This window comes from Diplotaxodon limnothrissa, linkage group LG7 (genome assembly GCF_057381915.1).
Source record: "Diplotaxodon limnothrissa isolate DT_005_m linkage group LG7, D_limnothrissa_male_GT1.1, whole genome shotgun sequence".
Taxonomy (NCBI): domain Eukaryota; kingdom Metazoa; phylum Chordata; class Actinopteri; order Cichliformes; family Cichlidae; genus Diplotaxodon; species Diplotaxodon limnothrissa.
Window position 1 is genome coordinate 8,503,465 of NC_140602.1, and position 11,665 is coordinate 8,515,129.

Consider the following 11,665-nt stretch of genomic DNA (forward strand, 5'->3'; position numbering starts at 1 on the left):
TCGCGACAGATGGCTGCCCCTTCCTGAGCCTGGTTCTGTCAAAGGTTTCTTCCTGTTTAAAGGGAGTTTTTCCTTTCCACCGTGCCTAGTGCTTGCTCACAGGGGATCATTTGATTGTTGGGGTTTAATTTGTTAAAAAACATAACAAATTAGGTGAGGGGTTCACATAATAGAGAGCACAACAAAAACTACAAATTTTTAAAAAATTTGTTAGTTGCAAATCAAAATAAAGACAACAGTTTCTGAAAAACATCTCTTACGGCTCTGTTTATTTGCTTAAATGAATACTTGTATTTTTTTTCATAGAAGAATATACATTGTCTTAAGTATTTAATAATTTTAAATTTAGCCCTGCGCTGCATGAGATAAACTGAGATGAGATAAACACAGACGGCTGTCGAGGCCTGGCGAGGGAAAGTTCCTCTTCAACCTCCAAACTGAACCCAGTTTGTTACTCGCAGCATCGCAAAATTAGACACAGCAATTTCTTAGAGTCTGGTTTAAGTCCTGAAATGACATCTCCTTACCTGTCACGATTCTGGGTCAGTTTGACCCAGTATTTTGAGTTGTTATGTTTTGGTGTGTTTTTGCATTATGGATAGTTTTCTTATTCTCTTGTGGTGCTTTTGTTGGTTATGATGATGGTGATGGTGATTATTAATCTATGTTTTAGTTATTCTTGTTTAGGGATTAGTTCTTAGGTTTTGTGTTCTCATGTTTTTTGCTGGTTTAGTTCAGTGTCTAGTCTGTCTCTCTCTGTCCGAGTCTTAGTTTAGTGTGTATTGTTTCCTGTTTTATTTTGAAGGATTGTGTCTTATGTCAGTGTGTCCAGCTTCGATCCCCTGACTCGTTAGCCCCAATCTCTCCCAGCTGTGTCTCCCTCCTGTTTTCAATTCCCTGATTACTTCCTTGTGTATATTAGCCCTGTGTTTGCCCTTGCTCAGTGCTGCATCGTACCGTCGGATTATGCCTTTGTGTTTTATACTGTGTTCAGTATTTTTGTGTTCACTACCCTTGTTCAGTTCATGTTTTAATTTCTCCAGCAATAAAGCTGAGGTTTTGAGTTACAATTCTGTGTTTGAGTCCTGCATTTGGATCCTCATCTCCGCCTGCCCGCACACAGAGCCCTGTATTTAAAATCCAACTCTTACCTGAACTCTGCTGCCTTTCTGTCTCTCTCGCTGCTTTGTAACGCACCATCCCCCTTTTGACATTAGATAATGGTACATCAAACCTGCACTGCAGAGAGGTTGGCATGACAGGAAGTCGAGATGATAACGATAGACCAGCCTTCAAACTAAGACGCGTGATGTATAAAAGTCTTTCTACTGAGTAAAGGACAGTTTGAGTTTCCTGCTGGCACCATGCACTGTCTTCACAAGTTTCTTCTTTGTTTTCTACCATGTCTACAAGGCATCAGTGTGAACATCAAATATATCTGATTTAACTTACGGCTGTAAACGGCACACTAACTTTATCATCTTCTTTTTTTTTTTAATTTACCAGAGTTTTCAACAGGAATTATTCATGGAACAAAAGCTCCGGACAACTCGATACCCTACATGGGATCAGTTCAGAATAACAAGGGTCAACATGTCTGTGGAGAATTCCTCATCACTGAAGACTTTGTGCTCACTGCTGCACACTGTGACCGGTTGTGAGTTAGATTTCCTGTTCATGAAGTTCATCCAAAAACAAACTTTTTCAAACTTGTGTTTATTGATCAGATCACTCTAAGTTATTGATAAGGCAGATGTTATTTCGAGGGAAAATAAAACACAATTAAGTGCAATAGCATCAAATAAAAATGACCTTTGACTTCTGACAGCCGTTGGTTACAGCAATGCTGACATTAACCTGCTTGTGACGATTGCCTAATGAGAAATAAAGATATCAGTTTAAAATTGTTGACATTTTTAATTCCCTCTCAATGATTACTCACACAGTGACCGCACACACTGATCATCCCAAAATAAAGATTGAGAGAAAATGAAATCCATGAAGGATACCAAAACACTGAACATGCTAATGACATCATTGAAAGCAGCATCAGTTTCATGTGATGTATTTGTAGAATAATTATATTTTTAAAAGAGTTTTTACATGAAAATGTGTTTCTATTTTTTACTTCATGTTGTGTCTCCAGTTGTGTGTGAACGTTCGATTAGTTCACAGAGTACAAACAATTCAGCCTCCACGTGCTGAAATAAACCTAAAAGAAAATCAAGTGTTTCAGGTGGCGAACCTGTTGATGAGCCGACGGTGGTGGACGTGTCTGTCATCGAACCAAAGGTCTGTAAGAAACACTGGCCTGGTCTTCCTGCCAGTGTTTCCTGTGCAGGTGGATATGGAACAACCAAAGGATTCTGTCAGGTATGTTTTCTGTGATTTCAGTGGAAACTTGTGTTCTGTTGACAAATGTATAAAATATATATATATATAATCTGACATATTAAAATCCTCACAGGGTGAGGTAATACCAGGATGCTCTGTAGAATCCTGACCACTTTTTCATGGGAATTGATCGGCTGCTGACCGCAAGGCACTGCAGCGGGTGATATAAACAGCCCAATTATTCCACCATTTATACTGGCCTTATCTGTATTTATACATGTAAATGGTAAACGGCAAATGTACTGGTTCTTATAGAGCTACTCTTTCTACTGTTCTTTACACAACTTGTGCATTCACCCATTCGCACAAGCACATTTTTCTAGGTGCTTTCTAAGTAACATTCACACACACTCTGTGTGAATGTCGGAGATGATCTGCTCTACCACCTGAGCTACAGCCACCCCGTGTGTGTTGACAATAAACTGAAATCCTAATCCTAAAATGTGGGTCGTGTTTTGGGTCTGCCACTTGAGGATACACAGAAATAAGCCATGCTGAACAACAAAGCTCTCAGGAGACTCCTCGAATACTGTAACTCTGTGAGTACAGTAATGGAGTATTTTTACTTTGTTACATCATTGATTAACATCAGTCAGCCTTTTAATATCATTTATTTAAAAAGACGTTTGTCTGTCTGTGTGCGTGATGCTCTGCGAAGCGTCCTGCATTAGAAACAATGGAAAACTATCCACATCTCTCATTTTCAGCGACTCGTTTGATTTCTGATGCAGTACGCTCATTTGGCCACACAGCGGCGCTGCTGACTTGTTAAATAGCTCAGCAGAAACATTTCAAATTATTTCATTCAGCATTCGTTTCGTGTCTCACTATGAAAAGGCCTCATGCGTGACCTCATCAGAAGCTCAAATGCCATTACAGCAGCCATAAGTGACGCCCATGTCAGGAGCGACAAGTTTCTGGTCACCTTCTGGTGTGCTGTATACAAAAGCCAGCCGGCCCTCATAGATCCAGTTAAAATTTTTAATTTTATCTTAAAATATCTGAAAAGCTGGAGCTGCTTTTATTTGAACTCATTTATCACAAAAGAGAAAACACATTAATAGAGGAAAGGGGAGGACGAGTCACAGATATCCTCGGTCCTGCTATGTTTTCTGAAGCGTCTCATTCTGTGGCTTGGAGCAACCCGTTCTCACTCCCAACACGTAAAATAATGATGATTTGTCGCGTCCCTTAACTTCTCATGCTGACGCTAAAGGTATCCTTCCACGTTTTTATGTGACGCTGTGGGTTGTCAATTCATTCCAATATGAACCCGCTCGCGCGATCAGAGACGCTTCGAGCAGAGGCTCCAGCCATCCATTTACTCCAATAATAATCCCGTCACAGCGAAACATGACGCTGTGAAGCACAATCTAACTGGAGAACCGGGGACCCTCTCCGCGAACGGGTTTTTCTCCCTAATTTAATGCTTTCTTTTAATGGACATCGTTAACATTTCTCAACAAAAACACATGAAAGTATCACTGATAATGCAACAATAAAATCGCTTCATGTTGTGGCCATCACACAGTGTTTTCCAAACTGATTCACGAGCTGAAAGTGCTCAGATTTAACGTACATAATCCTTTGTTAGGTTTATTATTTTCATTTCACACGTAAAACACATTTATAGATTCATCCACTACTCCTGTTAGTTTTGGATGTGCTCGGCTCCAACCAATCAGATGCAACCTGTGTAAGCAAAGGATGATGGGAGAATGGAGAGACCCATTTATAAGAATAAGAAAATGAGGCGGAACTGATTGATTCTAATGCAGGTATGTAAAAAATACATATTTAAAGTAATAGGGCAGCACGGTGGTTAGCACTGTTGCCGCACAGCAAGAAGGTCCTGAGTTCAATTCCACCATCAGGCTGGGGTCTTTCTGTGTGGAGTTTGCAAGTTCTCCCCGTGTTTGCGTGGGTTCCCTCTGGGTACTCCGGCTTCCTCCCACCGTCCAAAGACATGCAGCTTGTGGGGATAGGTTAATTGGATAATCCAAATTGCCACTAGGTGTGAATGTGAGTGTGAATGGTTGTCTGTCCCTATGTGTTAGCCCTGCGACAGACTGGCGACCTGTCCAGGGTGTATCCCGCCTTTCGCCCTATGTCAGCTGGGATAGGCTCCAGCGCCCCCCGCGACCCTGAAAAGGATAAGCGGAAGCGAATGGATGGGTGGATGGATGGATGGATCTTGATGTGTGTTTCAAAGTTTGTTTTTCATAAAAGCTTCAAACAAACAGAGGTGACTGATCTCGAAACGGTTTAATGCATTTAAAAATGACTACAGCTACCGTCAGCATGCTTGCTAGGTAACGACTACACGTGGCTACTGCAGCATTAGCCATTTAATCCAACGATGATGGATTAAATCTATTACAAACGTTAAAGGACTTGTGTGCTGCAAAATACCCTCACATGGTGCGTAAAGCAGTTTTTGCATTAGAGTTCTGCTAGCTTTTTATAAACTGATGATGCTAACGTTAATTGCTAACGTTAACTGGAGCGCCAAGACTGAAAATCATTTGAGTTGCGTTAGTTATGCGTTTATGTCACAGAGTTCTGCAAAAATCTCTTTCCTCTTTAGCTTGAAAATGAGCGATTCAGAGGATCCCGAGCTGGAGGAAGAGCTTCAGGCTGCTGACGAACTCCTTCAAGATATGCAGGTAATATTTTTAGTGGAAACAGTTGTTAAAGAGGGAACACGCTTGTCTAATATTTTGTACGGAGTAAACGTTATATTATTTGAAATTTTTTTTTATATATGTGTATATATAAGTTTGTCAAATTAAGTTGGTTAACTTAAGATGTTTGATAATCTTTGCTTTATGGACTGTATTTTAGGTGTTCCCTTTTTTCCTTGTTAATTGCGTAGAATGATGCACAGAGTGAACCTCAGCCAAGACCAGTGCGCTGGAAAACACGTGACAGACAGACAGGGAGATTTTATTCCTCAAAGACCATCAACCAGTCGATGTACTAGTTGCATGCCACGTGGTCAGTGTTCACACAACCAATGATTTTATCTCACAACTTGTTTTCACCAAAGAATTTCAGTAAGTAAATATTCTTCAATCTCTTTTTTTCCTCCCAGTGTCCAGAGAGCAGCATCAATGTCCACGTGAAGAACCTAGTTATGTTGCCAGTGTCAACCCAACAAAAGGTACTTTACCTTCTTGTATATGTTGTGATTTCTGTTTACTTTTATATTTGTTGTTATAGTTGAGTTAGGCAGGGCTTTTGTGCAGTCCTAAGAAACATACTGCCTAGAGTGTTTTTCACTTTGTGGAAGAGTTTCTTCCTTTATTTTTTTTCTGTTAGTGTATGGAACTGAGGTGCTTCGTCAGGAGCTCCTTCAGTTGTTGGAGGATGGAGAAGAGGACGCAGCCATGACTTGTGAGACGTCGTCTGAGTCAGCTGCTACTCACTGGGCGATCAGAAATATGGTGTCCTCGCAAAAGTGGAAAGAGGCCAGGCCTTGTCTTATAGATAATATGTTAGCTACTCTGGATCCACAGTCACACCGTGTGTGTCAGTGTGGCAAACAAGTAGTTGTGAGGTGTCTGGACTGCCTGCCTCTCCCATTCCTTTGTGCTGACTGTGATATTGCAGTTCACACACGCTTTGTCCTGCACAACAGAGAGGCAGTAACAGGAGGGTTTTTGCAGCCTTCATCACAGTTTAGGTACGGTTTTTAAGTCTTATGCATTTCTTGCTATGTACTATGAGTGGGTGCTGTTATTGTATATTTGTTGTGTATCAGTTAATTTCCAATTCCTTTTTATATATATATTGTGTGTTTTAATGTTAGTTCGGCTGTTGCCTGTGCAAAGGCCAGAACATGTGTGTGACTGCCCAGCAGGTAACGTTGAGGTTTCACGCGGCGCAATTGTGGCTCTTGTAACCATAAATGGTAAGTTGCCCTTTTGTCACACACTACATACACAATAGATGTGTTTGGAGTATGGCTGCCACGATTAGTCAACTAGTCACGATTACGTCGACTATCAAAATCGTCGACGACTGATTTAATAGTCGACGCGTCGTTTGAAGCTTTGTAAGATCCCAAAAGACGCAGGTATAAGTAGTAGGATTTAAGAGTGTAATAACGGACTGAAACAGAAGATGGCAGCACTGCATGTACAAGGATGCCAGCTGCCGTTAAACCCCGAAGAAGAAGAAGAAGAAGCTGTGTCCCAGAATTCATAGCGCGGCCCAGCTCAGTTTCCAACAATGGCGGCAGCTAGTTAGTTTTAATATTACTCTTATTATTCTTTCTGGGTCACAAAATAAACGTTTAACATATTTTCAGGCGAGAATGTAGCTGTGTAAACCTCAAATATCTGCTCAGTTTATCAAGACACCACATATTTTCAAAAGCGCTCCTACGTTTTCGGAGACGTCTGTTACCCACTAGCTCGATAGCTAACCGGGGGCTAGGCTCAAGAGCCGTGAGAACACCGGACTCCCGGCAAATTTCGCTACTCAGGTTAAACATGATATAGAAGTCACTTGGTGGATAACTTCCAAATGTTATTTGGCTTTTTTCAGTATTTTATTTGTTCCTGAGTAAATCGGTTTGGCTGAGATTAAAGTTATAGTTTTTACACAGCTGAATAAACATCAAGCAGACAGCTGATTATCAGAAGTGTGAGATTAGGGGTGGGTTTTTATAATCGATTCATCGATTAAAATCGATTCTGGCTTGGATAACGTAAAATCGATTCATTAAAATCCTGAATCGATTTTTTTAATATAAATTTATTTTGCCCGAAATGCCAGAATCTCTGGTGACATCTCACAAAATTTCAAGAACCACCAAACAGCTAAGACAGTAAATGAGAGCAGGTACACGGATTCTGCACATAGACTTAAACACACAGCACGACCCGCGGATCAGAATCTGTTAGATGTTGCCTTTCTCACGGTGGGGGTGAAAGCCGACAGCGCGCTGATTCTTTGAATCGCGCTTTGTGTTCACGCCCTTAATGAGCCGATTCTAAAGCTGTTAGTTTGATCTCTCTCCAAACAATATTGACCGAACCAGCAGCAAAAGAAGATCCAAACGCTTTACATAAACATCGTCATGAATTCACTCTGACTTTCACTGTTTTGCTTCCACCGCGATGCGCAGCTCTCTCTCCCTCTCTCTCTCTCTCTGTACTTCAAGAACAGTTTCCCTTTCTTCATTATTGGCTTGCTTGTTACACACCAGTCTACTGTTGTTTACAGCGCTGTCAGCCGCTGTTTTTTTTCCCTTTTACATTTTCCGAAAAGAAAACCTAATTTCTGCCGTTCAATACTGAACAAATTTAAACTTTTTAAAATTATTCAAAATGCAAAACGCTTAACCGTGTCTCTAATAAAACCGCTGTAACTTCAGAGGTAATGTTCATATATTGATTAATGGTTTTCTTTCGTTTTTGATGTACTGCAGAATATTTTTATAAAATCCCAGGCCAGGAAAATCACCTTCATGTTTTTCTGTGTTTTATCTTCAGCTACTTTGACACAAAGGCCTCTGCTGTGACGCTCACACCTGTGATAAAGTCTTGCGTGTGTCAGCTTCCTTTTTATTGATACAAAAATATGTAAATGTACTGATCTGAATTATAATATTTCTGACTGTCAAAATTTCCCAGATTTAAATAGAATCGAATTAAATCGAATCGTGGATCGAATCGATTCGGGACCTTGTGAATCGGAATTGAATCGATTCTAGAAATCAGTGACGATACCCAGCCCTATGTGAGATGCTCGAGAATTTACTCCGGTGTCCTGTTATATTTTAGATAGCAAGGAGTTTATTAAACTCCACCGAGACAATCTGCTAATTTCATTAAAATTTAATAAACTATCATCTTGTCTTTATTTTTAGTTAGCACGTACCTTAAACACTTAAAGCTGTAAGCTAATGATAGTTATATAAGAGCAGACGCTGCTGGTGCAATAAGCTGTACGCTTTACGTCCAATGGATGATGATCTGATTAGTCGACTAATCGCAAAAATAATCGGTGACTAGTCGACTATCAAAATAATCGTTTGTGGCAGCCCTAGTTTGGAGGTTTTATTGCAAATTGTGCATTGCTATCTTGGTTTGAATTACCCTCGGCCCGCAGTATATGTGGGCACCTGTCAAAGGTCATTTGGATTTACCAGACCGATTTGAAAACAACATGAAAAAAATGAATGCTTTGAGCCATGACTGAATTTATCCTGATCCTTTCTAAAGGCCGTTATAACCTTGCACTGCCAGTGGTGAGCTGCACCAGCTGTGGCCTAATGTGGTCCCCCTCAGTTAAGGACATCCTGGGTAGTGGATATTGGCCTGGCACCTTAAATTTCTGCACCCTGTTTTCAATGGATGTCTTTCAGTCTTTCTATGACATTAAGAAGGCTGCACCAGGGATGTCACTTAAGGCATTTGTCAAAGTGCTGGATGAACGAACAGCCATTTTGGAAGGGTGAGTTTCTAAATTTGCCAAGTTTAAGGAAATTGTGTAAATCAATGTTTATGATGACTGTCCTTGAATATTCTGTTGTATGTCCTCTATGTAAAAGACTGGCCGAATATCAGCTGATGCCTTCAGTAAAAGTTTCTTGGAGTGGAGTGCTGTAAAGTTTGTGGACAGGATGTGCAAGGAGCCATGCTTTAGCTGCCCTGCCTGCACTGCAGACATGCTTGCCGTCTCAGTTGATGGAAACCGCAAGCTTTATCGCTTTCAGTCTAATGCAAGGTACGTTATGCATTGTGTACATAAGTCAAATATGGATTTGTAGAAAAATGTATTTTAATGTTTCTTTTCAAACAACTGTCACTGTGTTCGTTCAGCACTTCAGAGCAGGGGAACTTTGAAGGTGTCTTCATTGAAAAAGATGAGGAAGATTCTGAGTTTGTGAAATACATCCAGAGACACACAAATCATGTAAGATACACATGTATATTAGTGCTGTTAGCGTTAATCTTGTTAAAATGACGTTAATGCCATAACCATATACACATACGTGTGTGTGTGTGTGTGTGTGTGTGTGTGTGTGTGTGTGTGTGTGTGTGTATACATATATGGATGGGTGGATATTTATTTTATTTTTCTCTTAGTGTTGTCGTAATACTGTTTACTTTATCTTAATGTGTACTTAATTTTGTCACCATGTGTATTTAAAAAAAAAAAACAACAACATGATTTTTATTTTGTGTTGTCAGTGCTGTCCTGGGGAGATATGAGGTCTCGTGTAACTTAAGGCTAATTCAGCTAATTGTTATGCATTTGTTTTAAAAAGTTTGTCCCTGATAGGGCTTAATCATGCCGAGTCTTTTATGTTAAAATCTTTGGGTGTATAGGTCCCAGGGAAAGGGTTGTGCGGATCTTCATCTTGGACTGCAGCAAAGGAGTCGTCCAAAAAGTCCACTGGGAAGTTGGATGAAGAGGGCGTGGAAATAGCTGTTTGTCACCACGGAGTCCTCTTAGCTGCATTGAACATGTTTCGAGGGGAGATCTTTGCTTACCCTCTTTTTCTCCAGAGGAAGTTGGCAGCTAGCTTCCCAGGACATATTACGTTCCTTTGCTCCGATGTGGCCTGTAAATATTTCCCCTATTTAACCAAGGTGGCTCAGCAGTGCCCTGAGCTGAGGAACCTCTTGTCAATGCGTCCTTTTCTCTCCGTCATGCATGCAAAGGCTCACACTTGGAAATGCGAGGTATACTGCAGCCTCGATACGCGCTTCGCGGAAACGCCCCCTCCATTACTCGACACACGCTCCGAAGCCTCGATACAGAACGACCCATCACTACCTGCCCGGGTGTGGCAGCGTGTGTGGAGTTTTGGAGCGAGTGTGCGGAGGAGCTGTGGCGGTGACTGTGTGGAAGAGGAAGCGTGTGTGTGGATTTCCCCCCTCCTTCTCTCCTTGGAGCGCTGGACCCCCCTCCCAACTCACTGTACATATATATAGCACTGAGGTGATCCCTGTTGTAAATAAATCTCCTTTTGTTCTCTGAGAAAGAACTGTCTGCGCGTGAGTCCATTCAGTAGCCATGACAGATCTGTTTCTTGTGTGGTAAGCTTCCTGCTTTTATGATCCTTTTGGTGAGCAGCAGGTCACACAAACATGAGAATGAGAATAAGTTTCTAAATTGGCTGTGGAAGCACACAGCAAAATCTCCAGTGTTAAATTAACACTATAGAGTGTCTATATATGGGTCCACACCTCTGAGTGTTAAATACAACACTGTTGAGTGTTAAATTACAGTTTTTTTATAGCCGCTAGGACAAATTTCTCAATACTTACGTCACTTTTGCAAAACTCCTCACACAGTGAGCACAACAGAAGTCTATGTGGGCTAAACTGAGGATCAGTTATCATTGTTTTGGCACAAAATGCATTCAATGACTACATCTCTCAAATTTCATGAATTATTTTCTCACTCAGACACAACTGCCAAAAATCTTTGTACGTACAGGACATTTTGCATGTACTTACATACTGTTTTCAAAACTTAAACTTATGGTCAAAACAATAACATAATGCAAAACTGAATAAGACAGCAAAATTCAACAGCAATATTTTATTGAAACATATTTTAAATCTAAAAGTGCAGTTTAACCAGCAACAGCTGATTCTCATTGTAGATGAACATCTACACAGGTGTTACGCCTTCAATTTCATTACAAAAGGAGACAACTGCTGAATAGGTTTGTTTTGTGATGTAAACATGGACCCAGCCAGAAATGGAGAAGTGGCTGAAAGAGGAAGAAGAGTGGCTGGGAGGGGGCGAGGTATGCGTGGTGGAAGACGAATAAGAGGAAGATCAAGAGCTGTAGTCTCAGATAAGATCAGAGCTACTGTAATTGATCATGTAGTAAATCATGGTCACTCAATGAGAGAGGCTGGTCAGAGAGTGCAGCCAAATCTGCAACGCTCTACAGTGGCATCTATTGTTAGAGTTTTCCGGCAAACCAACAGGTAACTTGTATTCTGCAGGGGCATTTGCACATTTCAGAAGTAAATAAGCTTTTGTGTAATTTTTGTTGCATTTCTGCTTAGGACTCAACAGTTACCTCACATAGGAGGGAGAGGACGGATGTTCACTGATGTGCAGGAAACTGCCATTGTTGATATGGTCATCAGAAACAATGGGATAAAACTCACTGAAATTAGACAGAGTCTTGGCAGACAACGTTACTTTCGCAAATATTCACAGTGTAAGCATAACAACAATTTCTAAAGTCCAGAAAAAACATCAGGTCAGGATGAAACAGTTGTATACTGTG

At 40.8% G+C, this 11,665-nt stretch overlaps 1 protein-coding gene across 1 annotated transcript; it reads left to right on the plus strand.

Annotated features, from left to right (window-relative positions):
- The first annotated feature begins 5,954 nt into the window (after positions 1 to 5,954).
- Positions 5,955 to 11,194, plus strand: LOC146627718 (uncharacterized). The gene is made up of 7 exons (XM_085358946.1): positions 5,955 to 6,084; positions 6,206 to 6,307; positions 8,628 to 8,863; positions 8,957 to 9,132; positions 9,228 to 9,321; positions 9,738 to 10,196; positions 11,117 to 11,194. Exons 4-7 carry the CDS (start codon positions 9,029 to 9,031, stop codon positions 11,192 to 11,194), a joined length of 735 nt encoding a protein of 244 aa, XP_085215072.1. The 5' UTR covers positions 5,955 to 6,084; positions 6,206 to 6,307; positions 8,628 to 8,863; positions 8,957 to 9,028.
- The last annotated feature ends 471 nt before the right edge of the window (positions 11,195 to 11,665 follow it).